We start from the raw sequence: 19,979 nt of genomic DNA, 5'->3' as shown, positions 1-19,979 counted from the left end.
AAAAGGACCACCGGCCAGAGCCAGCCGAAACATCCCCATGACACTAGCAATATTGCAACACTGAATTTCCAAGACAAACTGTTGTACCCGATGACTGCAGTGTCGTCGACTCAACCCTTCAATTATGGAATCTCGATATATCGGAATCCCTTCAAAAGCGGCATCTCGATAACTCGAACCTCGATAAGGCGAAATCCTCGTAAACACGAAAATAAATGTCATTCCCTTCTCATCAAAGCCAAAACCACCATAACTAAAAATATTTAAATATCTCGACTTAATGAGGTTAACCTACATTATTTAGGAGGTAATTTTTTTACCTTTACAACTCGAAAATTCAAAATTACTTCCATAACTTAAAGCAGTTAAATTCTTGGCCCCCAGGCGGACCCCAGTCTAACTGTAAGAGAGAAACTGTGAAACGAGGATTCAAACAGTCAACAATTCAACATATACATAGACAATCTTGCCAAGTGGTAATTATTTTTATACAATATAGGTTAGGTACAAGACATAGCTCCACTAATATACGTCTATATCAACAAATGTTTTCTTCAGGATAGGTACAGTTCTGAAAATTCCTTCGAAGTAAATTTAAACAAGCCAGTATCGCGTAGTAATTACAATAATTTAGTAGAATTTAGGCCGAACACCTGAGAGAGCGTCAAATCTATATAAATAGCGGCTTAAAAATGCGACAATGTTGTTATTGTTGGACTGGAATATCTACGAGTTGAAGATTCTTGTTTTAGAACTATTGATTGTTTTTCTCTTCCGTTGTGGAACGGACAGTATCAGTAATAATGACATTACTATTGACAGCGTAGAGATGGAAATGAAAAAATATAAATTGGAATAGAACAAAAGAATATTACTGATATTTTTAGTTGTTGTTTTGCTAAGCTTAGCAATATTGCCGACCTGTACACCGTATTTTTTTTTCGTTAAATGCACCCTTGAATTTAAATTAATTAACTTTCTCAAAGACACCGGTATTCTAATTAACTCCATTTCGGAGATAATCAATAATTTATTTTTATCTTATAAGGCCCCTACACGAGCGTGTACACTTGCCTTAGGGCCTGTTTACATATTGATTAATGTTTAGTACGAGTTACATTTGCTACTAAACGTAAATACAATCTTGGACAATCGATGTTTGAAATGTCATTGATATGTCATAGTTCTCAATTGTTTGGTTGAGTGAAATGTAATGCACGCGTATTACGACAACGCTATATGCAGCATCGAATTAATTGCATATGTAAAAAAAGGTTTTTTTTTTTTAAATTACCCATGCTATTTAGTTTCTTTATACGGACTTACTCATGCCTCGACGTTAACGGACTTCAATAAAAACACGGTGTATATGTAAGTACAGAGTGATTTTATTATGTCTGGGAATAACATTTCCACATGTTACACGAACAGTTATTTACATGTTAAGCTTAGTTATATTGCCAGAATTTACTATTTTTAGCAATAAAAATCGCAGAGCACTTGTTTACATGACTGCTAGCCCCATCTATTGAGGGCGGGGGGGGGGGATATTTTACTCTTGTAAATCAAGGGTTGGAAACATTTCTTGCTAAGACTCTCTTTTTCAGAAACTTCATGTAAGTTACACAGATCAGATAAGGAATTGTTTTTTAATACTGTAAGTATACATTTAATTATATCCCATTTATATCCCGGAACAAGAAGCTAAATTTACAGGATAAATTACTGCCGGTACGAAATCGTGCAAAATAATATAGAAAGGAAAATAAAATTGCTTAAAAATCTAAACGTAGCGACCGAAAGATTAATGATTTTGGAAAACCTTTTCCTAAAGGGTTGAACAACGTAGCTAGTATATATCGCTTAAACAAGCGTTGGAATTTTCACCTGCCAAGTTAGAATTTTCAAGCGTAAGATAGGAGCTATCTATAAAGTTGAAGCTTAAAGTTTAGAGGCACTTAACCCATAGGTTAAAAAGTTTAGAAGATCTTCGTGTGGGTTGTTTTGTACAACCTAATAGGTACCTATGGAATTTATGTTGAAAACGACTTTTTACTTAGTATTACTTTACGTTCTGTGTTATATTGGAAAGTCAACTCACTTACATATTTAGTAGGCAATGTAATGTAACGAGCAGTGAGGAAAAATCAGGGACTCGAAAACAAGACAGCCATTTGTTCTCAAGCCGATTTGGAGATAAAAAACAGATTTTCAGAAAATTAAATTTTTTGCTGGAAAGTAATACATTAATAACAATAATAATTCAGCCTATATACGTCCCACTGTTGGGCACAGGCTCGCGAGAGGGTTTGGGCTATAGTCCCCACGCTGGCCTAATGCGGGTTGGGGACTTCACTTACGCCTTTGAATTTCTTCGCAGATGTGTGCAAATTTCCTCACTATGTTTTCCTTCATCGGAAAGCTGGTGATAAATATCAAATGATAAATATCTGGCTTGAAAGTAAATCTGGGGAGTGGAGACAATATTGCACAGATCAACCTAGCCTCAAACTAAGCAAAACTTGTACTATGGATACTAGGCGACGATATTTTATCCATACTTATATAGATAAACATTAGATATACAGATAATATCCACAACTCAGGAACAAATACTGGTGATAAACACACAAATAAATGCCAATTCACCAGGGACCTCCTGCTTTATAGGTTCGTAGACAGAGTCACTACTGATTAGGCTAGGCCTTCCAAGTGTGTGATATTAATGTTTATTTATGAAGAATACGACAATATGAATGTTCCTATAGCCGATCCGGTGCCTAGTTACAGGTACCTATTTAGTAATAAACAAAATGAGGATATGCGGCAATTTGCTTTGGTCATAATAAAATGGGGCCATAAAATACCTTTGTAACTTTAGTTCTTTACAACCTATAGGCTAACCATTTCCGGAATAAAACGACTAACAGTTTTTTCATAGATTTGATCGGATTTGTTTTCTGCAGCGGTATCATGGTCGCATTTTTGTCATATGTCATGAGCCAACCATCTTAGCCCTACTGTAGCCCATCTTATCCTTGCAGTAGGGCTAAGATGGTCGACTCTTTATGATTAACACCATCCCTGTCACGTTCTAACAAATATGTAAGCGCGAACGTGACGGGTACTTATAGTGACAAGTGATAAAAATGGAACCAGGCTGCCGCTGTTTAAGTGCGTATGTTTTTCTTATTATTTCCAAGATCGCCAACGCCGTTTTTCCCCTCACTGCCCATCTCACAATTTGAAATCTCACCCTATATAAGCTACATTTACTATGAACTACTGACAAAGACTATGACCAATTGCTTGCCTCTACTAAAATACGTACGTCGCTCACTCAGACACAGAAAGGTCAGCTTCACTCCTTTTGCTCTACCGACCTTTTATAAGTAGAGTATGTCTATAAAAGCAAGAGTTAAAAGCGCCGAAAGAGCTTGTAGGCGGTATATCCTTATAGACAGAATTCCCCACATTGACTTTATGTAGGTATCTGCCCTGTCCCTATAATGATAAATTTTAAGTATGATTTTAACTCGCTGGTTAAACTGAAGCTACTCCCCAAGGAGCTCTACTTGAGTTTTTGACCTAAACCATAAGGTTTTAGTTAATAATAACTGATAACTTACCCTCTAAAGCCATGAAGATCGCCGCTCCCATAACACTGTACAACACCAAACACAACATCAAAAAGAAATGCGTGAACCATCGCTTCGACAAATGCTTCAATTTACTAACAATCCACAACGCAGTCTTTTCACCAAAACTTAGTCCACTTTTTGCCGTATTCCTAATAAAGTCCGACGCTTGAGTCATGTGCGAATACCATTCTGGGTTGAAGTTGGGATGAAACTTATGAGATTCTGGCGTTCTTGGTGGATAGCCGTGGTATTTATTAGGGGTTGAAAATCTGGAGACGGCTGACGGAGGGCCTCCATGGGGTGATTGAGGGATTTGAAGAGTTATCTTGGGTCTGCTTAAGCGCTTTGACGCTGGAGGCGGCGGCGGAGGTGGATACTTTGGTACTTCGTCCATAGTTACTTCTTTTTTGCTGGTTTCAGTATTGCTAGTTTACACTTAAGCGCCGGCGTTTAGGAGAGCGCCGTAGGTATGATTAGTTCACGCACGTCCGCGAAATGCTCGCCGTGGCTGGACACTGACTTTATAAATAAAATGGAGTTAGTTCCCGTTGTGTCATCGGTGCAGATTACGCACAATTTCCTTTAAATATTAATTTGGCGGGTAATGTTTCTTGGGACTGTCTGAGAGTGTAGCCAAAACAATCTCATGGGTTTAGTTGATATTTATTTAAAATATATGATTCATCATACTACCACATAGCATATATATTTAGTAAGTTAAGACTTAAAAAGAAATAGATACAACATACACCTTATGGTTTTTGTTTAAAATTAATATGTATTTATATACATATTAATTTTAAACAAAAAGTACGTCTAAGGATACAAATCTCTTGGTGTTTCCTATTTGCATAATTAATTAATTGACTAATGTAAGTTATTCTACATTAATTACTTAAGTACTACTATGAGTATTCGTTGCTAAACATTGTTTTAAAATAGAGCGAGTAGAAGAGTAAAACTTCAACTCGGTCTAATAAGGAAATTAGATTAGATTGAAAGAATTAGAGTATTACAATGTGTATCAACGAAAACGGAGTACTAGACATACTTATTTACCTATAGATGGCGGCGGCCGATTGTAAGATCAGGCATTTCGTAATATTCCTGTGTAATGTTTTGTCGGTAGGCACATTAAACCAATAGATAGGTAGGATAGGTTCGTTAGATCGCTTCAGATGCCCGAAGGGCAAACTGTCCAATATTGGATTATACGATCCCCGCATAGCGGGGCTCCGTCGACTCAGATGCCTAGGAAAATCCCGATCTGCCTGATCTTACGTTCGGTTGCCGACAAATATACAATTATATTACTTGAATCTTTGTGTCAAATGTCATGTTATCTATTTCAGAATGTGCATTATGGCGGAGGATAAGTTCGTGCGAGTCTTAAAACAAAAGCAATAATCGTGATTCAATCATGATTCACACTACGCCGTTATTACTTGTCACGAATACTGAACTATAACTCTGCATTAAGTCTCAATCCACCTGGACCCTAAATATACAGCCGTTATCTCTTAGTGGCCCCATGGCGTGTCTATATATATCTACAGATCCGACAAAGATAAGGCACAAAAGTCGTTCTTCCCCTTTCCTTTGCGTAATCTCTAGAGTTGGGTTACACAATTAAGTAAAAGGTAGGGAGGTGACAGGCCGAAATATTCTTGGACATCACAGCTTTGAAATAGGAATCACAGACGAATAGTTTATTTGATAAATATGTAAGGGCGCACCGGGATTGAGTAGGTACCAAGATAACAACGGCCTATTTCGTTAGGTGACAACCAAAACTCACTAGTTGCGAAAAAATGCGTGAGTGTCGTGGCGTGGAACCTCCGTGGAACACTTGGTTGGAACGAAGTTAAGAAATTGAAATAATTTTGCTATCATGTGACATACTGCTTTTCACACCACGAGAAAATCATGTTCATGTTCATGGTACACGCGGTTGGAACGAAGTTAAGAAGGGGTCGTGACGGAAAATTCTTACACTCTTTTTCGCCTAGCCCTCATCCGCCAAGTTCGTACCGTGCGATAAGGTACTTCGTTCCAAAAAAAATCAACCTTGTTTTTAAGTAAAGTTCAATATGGCTAGGAAAATATGACGTATAGTGTCACGCCTCCACACTTTATCGCGTCAAAGTAGGTGCAGACGGGTTCTATTAACAGTAATTTACTAGCAGCTTTATTAGTTTAGCTTACCTCAATGCCTTATGCCAGATATATCTTAGGTAAAAGAAACACAGAGCAGATGTGAATGAGATAATCTTTCGCCTAACACTTTTACTGTTTGTTATTACAGAGAGATACTTTGAAATGAAGTTTGCAGATTATACAAAACATTTACGTTTTGTTCCGATTGTGGGGTGGAGAATTGAATAAATTAGAGTCATACATGGGAAAGTAAACACCTTTAAGTAACTCTATAGGGATTTTTATCTCCTTTTTCGTCGGACGTTTGCTCCTAAATATTTTGCTGTTTAGAGGCTGCAGGGAAATAACATACTCTTTCACTGTCCTTCTCAGTAGAAAGTGCCCAACGAAAAGGCTCATGTTAGTCATGTTATATTCCATCCAGGCGGATCATTCGGGTTAATACGGGTAGTGTGTAAGGTAAGATTACGTGCAATCGTCAACGTGTGGATGGTGTTGCAAGCGCCTGTTGTGTTCGCGCTAAAAACCGACCGCCGATGTATTCGATGTATGCTCGTAGTGCCGTCCACACGCAAAATTACTGTTACATTACACGATGGACATTACATTTTACACCCGTCTGGACTCGACTTTAGGGCACACCTACGTAGACATTATACGGCAAAAATATATAACATCATCTTTTTATATTGTTTTCTTACGCATAATTTTTAGGAATTTAAAGAGGCAAGAAGGCTTGGTTTTAATCTTGTATTTTTTACTTATCTGATCCTTTAGAGGATTAAAGAAAGATATTGTCTCCATATGCCTATTCTACCACTTGTAGGAAGGAACTAGGAATAATACACTGTGCTGGCATTTCTTTTATATATGATGCTCGCTGTTTTGTACGCGTACGACTGCACCACACGCCATCGGTAGGGAGTTTGGCCTCACACCCTGGAACCTACCTATATGGTCACGCACTATTATACATAATATCAATGTGGAGAAGACCGGATAACATTAGTAGGGAAGTTCGTCATTGTCATAGAACAATAACTCTCGTATTTGTATACGTACTTCGCTCAGACACAATCAGAAAGGAAGAGCTTGTAGACGGTCTTACCTGATTCTCCATATTGGCTTTAGGTACATAATATTTATATAATATGTAAGGATACCTACCCGGTCGAGGTCCATACATAATCATTTTAATTATTTGCTACGATCGCTAACTTATGGACTCTAGTTAATAAATACCTACGTATAGAGTTATAGACATATCTAATAACAATAATAACTTAACTTTTGTGATATAAGTACAGTCAGCAATAATAGTAGCGGATGAAACACCGCGCCAAAAGTATCTGACATCCCCGATAAGTTTCCCAAATATAGATAAATCTCTAAAATTTACATTCAAAAGTATATATTTTACGGTCTTGATTGTTCTAGATATAAAACCATCACTATTTTTTAAGTTATTACAGAATGGTAGATACTTTTGAGACCTTGTTTGATCCGCTACTTTTGATGCTGACTGTACCTACATGTGCATATGTATAATGTCAGAAAATAAGCATTTTAAATACTCATTATTTATTTTCCCTGATTGAAGTGAAGGGGTAATTGGCCGCTATACGGCGTGTTTTATTTTTATTTCAGTACGATACCTTTCTCTTTGCCAAGCATTTTCATTGATTACAATTGCGGGTGATTCGCGTTTTTTTCACCCAGTGTAGCTTGACCTCGAGATATCTGTCTCTTTATTTTTTACTTTAGGTCCGCTTTTTTAACATTTAAGCCGGAATTATACATTATTAAAACGTAACGCGACGCCATTCAGCGCGACAGTGTGTTGAGTCGATCAAATCGTATTATATTATATGGCCAAAATCACACTATGAATGAACATCCAACGCGACGTCACGTCCGTATCTTCATAGTGTGAATCTGGTCATAGAAAATAATAGGTACAATTTTATCTGATCGACTCAACACGCGTCACGTCGGGTGGCGTCGCGTCACGTTTTAATAATGTGTGATTCCGGCTTAATAGAATTTGAGTCGACTCTAGTTTGAGTTTGATTCTGTTTGAGTGAACATGCGTCACGTTTTAATAATGTGTTTCCGCCTTTATCCGGGTTCGACCCGATCCACTCTGAACTTTCTTCGGGTCTAGAGTCAGAACAAGCTAAGTTGGCAGCGATTTTCATAGACTAGACGGTGCAAGTGTTAATTAAGTAAACGCCATAATTTCATAGAAGTTTGACGTTTAAAATAACACTTCAACAGTCTGGGCTATCAAAATCGCTGCCAACATAGCTTGGTTTGACTCTAAAACTAACTATAGGTTATGCATGTTTCCAGTAGACATCATAAAATAAACGGACTTTAAAGCAGCTATTTTTCTTGCTTCATACTTATACCTCGGCCTTAAAACCTTATACTTATTAAAAGTTGTATGGTAAAAGTTTAAAAAATTAATCCTAATCGCTAATTTTCGTAGTATCCACAGAAAAAACGCCGGTTTTAACGGACGTTTTTCACCCACGGCCCGATCCGAACAATGCTTATTAATTATTACTTAAAAGGTGACGTTTTTTGGTTGAAGAAATGTTAATTTGACACTGAAAGATCGTTATCGTACCGCTGTGACTTCTTATAAGCTTGGTTCTATTCGAACCGGGGCGCCAGTCGCTTTTGCTCGGCAAGCAATAGGATTTAGACTTTCTGATTTCTGATTCAAAGAGATTCGCGGAAGCACTTATGTCAATGTCGTGTTTCATTGAGTAAAAACATTTTATATGTTCACATGGACAATTTTATCTCATTTTTTTTTTATTTCTGATGTTCTTTTGAAATCATTAATTGGTGAATCACACTGTTTTTCTTATGAAAAAAGCAGAGCGTTGTTTCGAATAAGGATAAACGCGCAAAGCTTAAATCAGATGGCGCGGCAATCGATAAAAATCTAAAGAAACAAGGAACAAACCACAGATTTTTGTTAAGTACCTCACAGTGGGAGCCATAAATTTATAATCTGTTTTTTTAAGCTCTCATTTGAAATGTATGTATAATAATTATTATACTCATGATTTTTATGGATTTCTTTGATACGTTCAATTTCAATTCAATTCAATTCAATATTTTAATTCGAATAATACAATCCATATTAGTGTTAGTACATAGCACAGTAAAACTTATAAATCTATGTTAGTGACACCTATAACAACAAACAAAAATAAAAATAATAATAAACATTAATTAAAAGCGGCGCGGTGCGGCGAGCGGCGGCGCGTGCAGCCGTACCCAGCGCGCGAACAAAGGCGAGTCCCAGCGCTGCGCCAGCACGTTGCGGCATCGCGGAAATTATCACGTAAGAACTCTAATGACGTAACTCGCGCTCTCAACAGGGTAGTCCGAAGATGTGGGCGTGAACGCAAAAAACTCCAGTTGATTTAGAGTTTGACGAGCGAGTCGTTCAAAAGTCGAGCCACAAGCAATTTTTTTAAATTCTTTATTATTATTATTTTTAATAGCCTATTTTGTGTCCCACTGCTGGGCAAAACCCTCCCCTTTTTTCCGCCACTCATCACGGTTTGGTGCATGTTCCCGCCAGTCGCTGCAAAAAGCGTCGAGGTCATCCCGCCATCTCTTTTTTGGTCTGCCTTTGCCCCGGCTAATCTGCGGTGTCCATTCGGTAGCCAATTTGGCCCACCGATCCGGGTGCATATGGCAGACGTGGCAAGGTTGCGGGGGGATTAAGCGGTGTCAAGGTTGGACAAAGAGAAGGAGAAGGTAATGCTGTAGCTAACTAGCTACAGCATAAGGTGACGAGTTGGGGGGCTAGTGGCCCACGAGAGGTTTTGGATAACTTATCGTGGCAATGGTAAGGCTATCGTCCGCGATAGTACAACTACAAACGCGAAGTTTTTGGATAAATTACCGTCTAGGAAATATCAGAATTTTTATGATGATATCCGGAATTTTGCCAGGATATTAAATTTTTTCATTTATGAAAACCCTACCTAAGAGAGACCTTTATCTTGCAGTAAACTTCTATTCCGACTGCTCTATTTAATGATAATTTTCCAAAAACCTACTTGTTGGCACAGTTTTTATCTCCAATAAGTTTTCTGCCCCACTGGCCCCGAAAAATGATGTCTTCAAGAACTATCCTATTGGTCCCTTGCGAGGAAATTCGCATTGTTTCTTATCCGCAAGCAAGTTCTGAGGATGGGTTTAGAAGATAGCGGGGAGCGATGCAGAAAGTATTTCTCATGTTATCTAAGGCACTAGGGGGCCAAAGGGAAAGCTTAACTTTAGAAACCAGTAAGTATCCTCTAATAAAATGAGCCTTTGTGCAGTCTTAAGAACTATTTTATGAAATGAATGCGTCTGAGGAAAAACATTCTGAGAAACGAGCATCTTCTCTTCCCGGCGTATAAGAATTCGACGATTTGTGTACTTTTACTAATTTGAATTTCCCTTCCTTCATGAGCCGTACTCAACTGGCTGATGATTAATCAATAAGCCGGTGGGAATCGAGTTCTATGGACGCTCCTTTGAGGTCTTCCCCACTTTCCTTTGCTAAAATGTTATTTTTTTTTAGATTAAACCCGCTTGCACATTTGCCTCAGCCTTATGATTCGGAAACTGATAGCAACCGTTTTCTTTTATAGTTACTTTATGGCATAGTAAAAGGGCGTAAAAACGACCCATGTTTATTTCTCTACGACTTTTCGTGTACTATTTCGTGGGTGTTTGATTTATTTCTTAATATTTATCGTGCTATGATCGCACGTTTTTATGATACGAGTAGGTAGGCGTAATTCATATGCTTATTTGCCGCCATAATATCTAGGCGATCCCGTTGAGTTTAACCGAATTTTAAACTCTTGGGCTTATATTATCTAAGGAATTTTTCGATGGATACTTTCTGCCATCTTTCTGGTTGTGCAGGGCAGGGAAGTTCTAAAGGTATTATAATTGATCTGATATCAGGTGAACTTTTATCACTGCACCAGCCCAAAGCAAAAAATTGATATTAAGTAGAATTAGAAAAGGTAATTAATATGCTGAAAAATTATGTAGGTATATACTTATTAAACAGCACAATAAAATCAATTATCTTCTAAATCTTAACTTGAACTACCACATCCAGTTATCAAAGGCCGTTGATAAAAAAGTTGTGATGTTAGTTCTAATAAGTCGCTAAGTGTTATGGGATTAAAATTTGTTTCTACTATTAATTTGACGACCGGTTTGGCCTAGTAGGTAGTGACCCTGCCTATGAACCCGATGGTCCCGGGTTCAAATCCTGGTAACTGCATTTATTCGTGTAATATGCGCGGATATGTGTTCCTGAGTCATGGGTGTTTTCTATGTATTTAAGTATTTATATATATTTATATATTATACATATCGTTGTACCCTCAACACAAGCCTTATGACCCTTATGACCTCACTGTGGGACTTAGTCAATTTGTGTAATGATGTCCTATAATATTTATTTATTATTTATTTATTTATCGGGACTATAGGCCGAGCCCTCTCGCGCATGGGAGGAGGCCTGTGCCCAGCAGTGGGACGTATGTAAGCTGAATTATTATTATTTATTAATAGCATGGCATGCATAATGTAGGACAATCAGAGTAGGTATAGCTTTGAGCTTGTCATCGTTAAGCCAGGTATCTAACCGAGACCAATTCTTCAGCTAGTGTAGAATACGGATAGAGGGGACAGCGTCGGAAGATGTGATCGGTAGTCTGATCTTCCAGTTTTTCCCCACCGCACTCCCAGATTGGAGAATCTTTCCAACCTCATTTGTGTGTAAGAGAATTGCAGCGGCCATGTTGAGTTCTCAGCTTACTTAGGTGGCACCAAAGTTTGCGGGGGAAATCAAAGTTCAAACCCTTTGGTTTTTTTGTTTTTTACTTCCACAACATAATACAAATCAGCTTCATGCAACGTCTTCAGCCTGCCCATTGCTGACCATAATTGACTTCTAACTACTCGCCTCACTAAAACGTAGACCTAGATATGTGTAAGGTATAAAAGTGACAAGAATAGGTGTAAATTGTGTCAAATGCTGCTCGTATAGATCAGAGAGTTTATGATGGCCATCTGCGATCATGTAATCGATAAACAAATTTATTGCTTTGTCATACTTTGCTATTTTACTAAATAGGGTACCAGCACTTAAACATTCAGAGCGTGTTTAGGCTAGGCTAGGTCAAAAATTGTGTTGTAAGTAATGGGGGCGGGGGTCTTAGTTCTCGTCAAGTACCTAGTCAATATCCTCAAGGGAAAAAAAATGAGTCACGTCGTACGGATTTCCTTTTTTAGCCAAGTGCTTTGTCAAGTATGGAACTACTAGGGATATACTGTATGTTTGAGTTTGTGCAAAGTTAGCATTTACGTGTACCTACTTACAGTATAGGTACATGTTAGCCTACTAAATAAGGTTTTTTAATCTAATCCACAATTTTTATGGGTAGGTAGGTAGTATAGTATAGGCAGATCTTTCAGTGAAATAAATGTAATGTTATATTTTAAATCATTTTGGAAGTTCAAACAAAACTCTTTAGTTAGTAAAAGCTCAGTAGAAAAATTTAGATCAAGGTCATATATAAAATTAAAAAGTAGGTTATGCTACGTTTGTATATCGGTTCATTTCACGTTAATATTATCTTCATGTTAAGTACTTAAAAAAAAAGAAAATAAATACTTTTCAGAAAATTGATTACTTCGTGTATTTATTAATTTATCCAATATAGGTCTATATGGGCCAAAACTAATCGCTTTAAAACATATTAAATTCATTAAAATAAGTAGAATTAATTAAGGTAAAGCTAAAGCTGTAGAAGCGTAAACAGAAACGACATGGTAAGTAGAAATAGATTCGTTTGATAGCTGTCAGTTATGAAAAATGACATTTTGGTTTGTCATTGACAACAAAGAAATCAATCGAGTTTTCGTCTATTTATTTTAAACATAAAACCATATTTATCAGTTAATAACACATTAAAACATATTATGAAACGCGTGTACATTTACAGAGATAAATCAGAACAAGATGGAAAGCTTATTACTGTGGAAGACTCGTTGGAAAACTTACTTTCTCAAGTAACGACATTGTTCCAGTTATCTGTAGATAATGTGCAATTATACTCGGAAAATGACTGCCAAATTCATGATACACGTGCTATAAGGGATGAGGATAAGATTTATATAGGTTTGAGCGACGAAGCGTCTTCCACGGTGACAAAATCGATTGAAAACTTGTCCGTGTGTGATGTCGAACAGAATACGGTTTCTGACTGGATAACGTTGAATGTTGGTGGTAAACACTTTACCACATCTCGGTCTACATTACTGGCCAAAGAGCCCATGTCGATGCTAGCGCGTATGTTCGCTGGGGACGACGATAAGGAATACTTAATGAGGCCCAGCGCAAGGGATGCTAGTGGCGCGTACTTAATAGATAGGAGCCCCGTGTATTTTGAGCCGATACTTAATTATTTGAGGCATGGAGAAGTGATATTAGATAAGCATGTGAACCCCAGAGGGGTTTTGGAAGAGGCTGTGTTTTATGGTATGTTTTTATGACCCTATTGATGTTCACAGTGTTTGCATAGTCAATTTGATTTGTTCTTTGTATTATTTAGTCTAACTAGAGCTTAAATACGATGAATTTAAGTTAATGCACTGGTCTTTATTTCTTTACATACTGCATAGGTCTAATAAAACGTACATGGAATGGTGAAAATATTTCTTTTTTTGCCTTAAAATTTTCTAGTATGTTACTAAATGAATATTTGTTAACCCTTCCAACCTATCTTTTACCAAATATACACATCTCTATAACAACATTATCATTTATTATGATGTCACTGGTCACTAAAGGGTTAATATAATATCTATCAAACATTTTAGGCATAGAATCAATGATCCCGCAACTCAATGAACTGATTGCGAGCTCGGCATCCAAGACTGACACCAGCCAAGCCCTGAACCGTATGGATGTAGTGAAGGCACTCATCATGACTCCGATCAGCTCGGAACTGCGGTTCCAAGGGGTCAACTTAGCAGGAGCAGACTTGAATAAGCTGGACTTGAGAAATATTAATTTTAAGGTAATTTTCTAGAGAGAACACTTAGACATAATATGGCATTTGGCAAAAATTACCACCTATAACTAAAATCATCTCTTTGTATTTTTTCTTATGCAGAATTTTTAGGTCTTTATAAGGCAAATTAAGGAAGGCAAAATCTGAATAATTATTTTTTTATGTTGACCGTTAAGGGGTTAGTTATGTTATATTTTCTATTTGTTTGCTGTGAAATGATTATCAATTTGTAATGAACCTGGAGAAGAGTGGCCCACGACAGACCCCTATGGAAAGACCTGGAGTAGGCCTTTGCCAAGCAGCACACTGAGTTATAGACATCTCTAACTCTGAATAAAAGGGCTTAATAGATAAATAGATATAATGAACCTAACAAATATTTATCGTAATTTTGTTTTTATTTAGTTTACACTTAAACTTTATTACGTATGTATATATTTTAACTTTTATGCATAACGCATTTGTAGAGGAAAGCGACTACGAACAGAGCGCCCGCTGAGCGGGTTCCCGGCACTCAATGTGTTAATTATTCTCCAGACATTGTTTTACAATCTTAAGCTTAAATTTGTGGATGTTACTGACAATCATCTGACAATACAAGTTTCATTGATTCATCAACAAGATATCTTCTTCCTCATCTGAAAAAGATTGCTCTTTAGCTTTGGTTTGGATATGGATTATCTTGAAATTTATACCTGCTACTACAATAAGCTAGTACACTGATTGCCGTTGGCAAACATTTATTGAATAGAAGAGCTAACCGCAGTACAAATCATCAGTTTTAGGATTATAAAGAGCCATATAACTTTTTTTTAATAATATGTTGATGCAAATAAGCATGTGACCTGCCTGATCGTAAGCAGGCTCCGTGACCAACACATTTATGTTTCTAATTTCCAGTATGCCTGTCTGTCGTACTGCAACCTCAGTGGCGCCAACCTCTCAAATTGTTGCCTGGAGCGCGCAGACTTGTCGCACGCGAACTTGGAGGGCGCCCAGCTTATTGGAGTGAAAGCATTGTGTGCCAACATGGAAGGTAAAGTTTAATTCATTTCCAGTTCGCATGTCCGTCGTACTGCAAACTCAGTGGCGCCAACCAAGGACCATAAAACCGGTTTAATAAGATACCTGTATAAAAACTGTCAAACAAATACTGTTTTTTTTTTTTTTTTAATCTTTATTAAATAAAGGGGTTTTATCATGTTTGATGATGTCACCCCCAAATACTGGTTAAAATGTTATAAAGCCCGACCAGAAATATAATAATATGATTATTGTCAAGAGGGTGCTGTTATTCTCATGTATAGGGTGACAGTTCGGCTTAGTATGAAAAATTTAGTTCCAACTAAATTCCGCAATATGGCGCGTGATCATATATTACTGATCATGCTTTACTTATATTCGAATTAGAGGTATTGGTGTCTTTCCGTTTTTGTCTGTATCTGTATCGCTATTTGTATACTATTTGACATAGTGAAATACCGGTATTCATTATACCTCAATAATAACAGGTATTCAGAATACCGGTAACGGTCCCTGTATTTAATACCGGTAGCTGTCAGCTACGAGTATTATGAATATACGCCGCCAACCTCTCAAACTGTTGGCTGGAGCGCGTTGACTTGTCCGACACGAACTTAGAGGGCGCCCAGCTTATTGGAGTGAAAGCATTGTGTGCCAACATGGAGGGTATATTTCTGTTATATTATAGGCGTATTTCTAGAATCAATAGGCGAATCCACAAAGAAAAGCCATCTCACGAGGAAATTGCCGTCGCGAAGCAACTGGGGCTGTAAAGAGCGTTAGGAATTTACCTAGGATCAATATATTTTACCTAACATGAACTATCTGCCTACCTACCGTAGGGTAGCTGTCACTTTCCGAACTTATAGTATCAAACTGCTGCCTTACTTTAAGCAAAGAGTATTTGAAATTGAGGCGAATTGTCAAAGAAAACTTTGTAGCCACAGTAAATTTACTGCCATCTTTCGACACATGATTCAAACTTTTAGAACGCCATTTAACTTTGATCCTTATTCTTTCACTGATACGTGTTTAAATATCAGAAAGTGGCGCCATCTAATAGAGCATAGGCCAAAGGTATGACGGCATCGTTTTGAGCGATGGCGCCATAACCTTTCTCTTTGCTTTAAGTATGGATGAATATAACAAGAAGAGTGACAATGTCAATACAAAATAATTCCAGACGGCGTCACTAACGCAGAAAATCCCAGTTCCATCCAGTTTATTCGCTGCTTAGACCTCTGGTTGGAATAACGCAATTTCCGTTCCACAGATGACGCTGACACAACATAGACGGAGGGACGCAATATTGTAATTTTTGTTCGTGGACGGATAAAGCACTATGCTCTTTTAAAGGCTGTTTTTAAATTAACTCCCGTAACAATTTGTGCAGTTTTATATTTTCCTGTTTCAGGAGCAAACCTGAAGGGCTGTAATATGGAAGATCCTGCCGGCGCCCGAGCTATTATGGAGGGAGTTAATTTAAAAGGTCAGCGCGTTTACCTTCTAGCATTAAGTTCACTTTTGTACACAAATAAATTATCTTTATACGGCGCCTAACGTGTGGTCACGCGAGTTGTCTTATGGAAGGCAAACGAAAGCAAGGCGGACAACTCCTCAGGTACAAGGACGTGCTTAAACGCCACATGAAAAACTGCGACATTGAGCCCCTACGGTGGGAGAAGCAGGCAGCTAACCGCCCTGGGTCGGTTGTAACAAACGGATCGTTTTGAATCCCGTCGTCGAACAGAACTGGACGACAAGAGGGATGAGCTGAAAGCCCGACCACCAGCGGTGATCAGCTATAATTATGTTGATGGTGCTCTCTCGTGCCCGTTGTGCGCACGGGTCTTTGCCAACAAGATCGGCTACGTCAGCCACACGAGAGCGCATGAACGCCAACAAAGGAGTTAAAGCAGTCGCCGTGGCCGAAAACGGTCAGGGAGCATATATATGACAGAAGAGGATTTAAATATTTTAGGAGAATATATCCGTCTTCCTAAAGGAAGCGGGTCCTAAAACTAGTGCGATATGGACAACGCCATGTTAGGCGAAAAATCCTGCGTAAAAACCTCAAAAAACGATGTTTCGTACTTGAGGTTTTTTCCTCTAAAACTTAACTAAAAGTAACGAAATTTTGAGATCTAAATGGTAATGAAATATTTGTGTCGGACTGTTTTGCTTTTTATGCTAATTGATGTCAGTTTTGAAAACCATGCTTCTCTCTGCGGCCTATTAAATTAGGCCATTTTTGCGAATATTTGAAGTGCACTAGCGCCTTTATAATCAAAAATAACAAAAAATGCAATACCTAGCCTGACACAGATATTAATAATAATAATCTGTGTTGAAAAAATAATTGCTCTAGCTTCAAAAAACCACAGCGGAAACAGTCGAGTACGTTTGTATGGAGAAATTACAACTCCTGTTGCCTCTTAATATCTTCTATGCGTTATCTGGTAGCTACCAGGGAGCTCCCTGGTTTGAAAATTATAAAATGATCTAATTATTATTGTAATCTCTGAACTGATCCTCTTTCTCTATTTTGTAGGTGCAAATCTGGAGGACAGCAACATGTCAGGGGTCAACTTGCGAGTGGCAACGCTCAAGAATGCCAACCTACAGAATTGCGTGCTTCGTACTGCGGTATTGGCTGGTGCCAACTTGGAGGTGAGAAATCTTTTAATTTAAGGCACAGACGTCACCTATACTTCCATACCAAGGTTTCATTTCGGCATTGGCCGATTTTATTGAATACGTTACAGCTACTTAGTCTGAAGGCATATAGTGAGCGTGCTATGAACTTTAATGGGTAACACAAGAGTTCCATGTTTATCGGCATGTAAATGTCAAATTTAAAGCCTGGCCACAGAATAAATCAAACAACCACCATTGACGTACACCGTACCGAAATGACACTTCGTACAAAACCGAAGTTTGACAGTGATTCAGGGACAAATCATGCTGTCTCTTTCTAATGTATGACACTTTACCTTTCGTCTATTTAGGGTTGTCAAATTCAGGTCATTATCTTATCTATAGTTGTGCACGCAGAGGGACGTCAAGTTGCGCCAACCCTAATAATTGCTCGGAGCAATGCTGAGCCGAACGGAACCGAGAATGCCCGAACGCTCTATATCTGCCCACCAGCCGGGCCCAGACGATTGTAACGTGTAAGATTACGAGTATATAGCGTCAACGTGTGGACGGCACTGCCGATGGGCCGACAAAAGCCTTACATCTAATGCTCGTAATGCCGTCCACACGCAGAATTCCTGTTATATTACACGATGGATTACATTACACGTTACACCCGTCGGGATCCGGCTTAAGTTTTCGATTTAGGCCACAAATTGGCAGATCTTACAGTGCGCAAAGAAATGCGTGAACTGGCGAGCAACCGCAAACCTGGCAGTCTTTTAAGCTTATTCCAGCGAGAAAGAGGGAAACCGATGAAGCTTCGATTATAAACCAAAATATACTCTGTCAAGAGTGTCAAGCCATTTCCGTCAGTAGAAAAACCGCGGCAAATTAAAAAAATGTAGATGTGAAGGGTTATCGTCTTATTGAATATTTGAATTGTTCTAGTGTCCAAATTATTTGACCGGCTATATTTATATTATTGTTTTTTTTTATTGTTTCAGTGCTGTGATTTATCCGGCTCCGACCTGCACGAAGCCAACCTCCGTGGTGCCAACCTAAAAGACGCGGCGTTCGAGCTCATGCTGACGCCGCTACACATGTCCCAGACCATACGATAGATAAAAAACAGACAGACAGATAGACAGACAGACAGACAGACAGACAGACGGACGGACGGACGGACGGACGGACGGAAGGACGGACGGACGGACGGACGGACGGACAGACAGACAGACAGACAGACGGACGGACGGACGGACGGACGGACGGACGGACGGACGGACGGACGGACGGACGGACAGGCGGACAGAAGGACGGACGGACGGACAGAGTCGCACCATAAGGGTTCCTTTTGTACCTTTTTGGTACGGAACCCTAAAAAGATAAACAGCTGGTGTCATTGTGGCTATAATTAATGATAAGCGGACATTTATTGTGATTTTACTTATTAAATAAATTATTTATTATTCGCTTACACAGTCTATTTGCTAATTTATATGTATTTATGTTTATCTACCTGTAAATTAAATACGGGCGAACATTTAAACGGTGGGCATAGGATTAGGTTTTTGCTTAGAAATACAATGAAAATATTGACCAAAATAATTTGACCCGCAATATAAATCAACAACTTACGAGATACGAGCTTTTTTAAATTTATACCCTTGTTGGCAGTTACTATAAAAAACTCGTATCTCGTAATGTCATGTCATGTCTCATAAATCATATTCATAATGTTTGCAAAGTCAAATATCAAAATTAATTACGGGGTCATAATCAATTGTAACTTTAAAAACCTTTTTAATTAATAATTACACGGATAAATTATATTTCTGGTTTAATGTCAATCAGTTTAAGAACAGACTAGACAAATACTTAACCAGCGCAAAGAATACATATTAAGTGAAGATCACTCAGATATAGGCAACTATCAGTTGTTTCAACTGCCTGCCTGATTAATAAATAATAAATTTATCGCCTGTATTGGATTTACACACTGTAATCGTCGCCTAGTACTCATAGACAAGCTTTGCTTAGTTTGTGGCTAGGTCGATTTGTGTAAGATTGCCCCCAAATATTTATTTTATTTTATTTATTAATACTCTAGGCTCACTGCAGAAGCGACGCAATTCCGGACAGACAACTGTCAGCAAATCTCCGCGGTGCCAACCTAAAAGAGGCAGTCGAAGAACTCATGTTAATGTCCGTGTACCGTGAAGCCTCGTGACCACATTTTCCAGATATTATACTCGTAGCATTTTTAAAACACGAAGGGTGCGCTGACAGACTTCTCGATAATGATGAATGAACTGACTAAGTCTTACAGTAAGCTCAATAAGGCTGTGTTGAGGGTACTTAGACAACGATATATATATATAATATAAATATTTATAAATAC

The 19,979-nt window shown here is 38.2% G+C and overlaps 2 protein-coding genes across 2 annotated transcripts in view; one reads left to right on the top strand and one right to left on the bottom strand.

Annotated features, from left to right (window-relative positions):
- LOC133529584 (potassium channel subfamily K member 15) overlaps window positions 1–4,345 on the bottom strand; it is a 67,219-nt gene extending 62,874 nt beyond the window's left edge. Inside the window, exon 1 of the mRNA XM_061867330.1 lies at window positions 3,630–4,345. Within this exon, the coding sequence (XP_061723314.1) occupies window positions 3,630–4,035 (406 nt within the window). The 5' untranslated portion in view covers window positions 4,036–4,345. The remainder of the gene's footprint in view (window positions 1–3,629) is intronic.
- An 8,374-nt stretch (window positions 4,346–12,719) lies between these two features.
- On the top strand, window positions 12,720–19,055 carry LOC133529787 (BTB/POZ domain-containing protein KCTD9). Its single transcript, XM_061867596.1, has 6 exons — window positions 12,720–13,380; window positions 13,722–13,921; window positions 14,816–14,951; window positions 16,353–16,427; window positions 17,490–17,608; window positions 18,583–19,055. Exons 1-6 carry the CDS (start codon window positions 12,822–12,824, stop codon window positions 18,697–18,699), a joined length of 1,206 nt encoding a protein of 401 aa, XP_061723580.1. The 5' UTR covers window positions 12,720–12,821; the 3' UTR covers window positions 18,700–19,055.
- The last annotated feature ends 924 nt before the right edge of the window (window positions 19,056–19,979 follow it).

This window comes from Cydia pomonella, chromosome 21, assembly GCF_033807575.1.
Source record: "Cydia pomonella isolate Wapato2018A chromosome 21, ilCydPomo1, whole genome shotgun sequence".
NCBI lineage: Eukaryota > Metazoa > Arthropoda > Insecta > Lepidoptera > Tortricidae > Cydia > Cydia pomonella.
The sequence above is the reverse complement of the archived record's forward strand: the minus strand, read 5'-3'. Positions and strand labels throughout refer to the sequence as shown.

What these genes read in the sequence shown, in the direction of transcription:
- LOC133529787 (XM_061867596.1), top strand. Translation starts at nt 12,822, where the DNA reads ATGAAACGCGTGTACATTTACAGAGATAAATCAGAACAAGATGGAAAG. An exon ending in ATTGTGTGCCAACATGGAAG is followed by an intron (nt 14,952 to 16,352) that starts GTAAAGTTTAAT and finishes TTCCTGTTTCAG; the next exon opens with GAGCAAACCTGAAGGGCTGT. An exon ending in GGAGGGAGTTAATTTAAAAG is followed by an intron (nt 16,428 to 17,489) that starts GTCAGCGCGTTT and finishes TCTATTTTGTAG; the next exon opens with GTGCAAATCTGGAGGACAGC.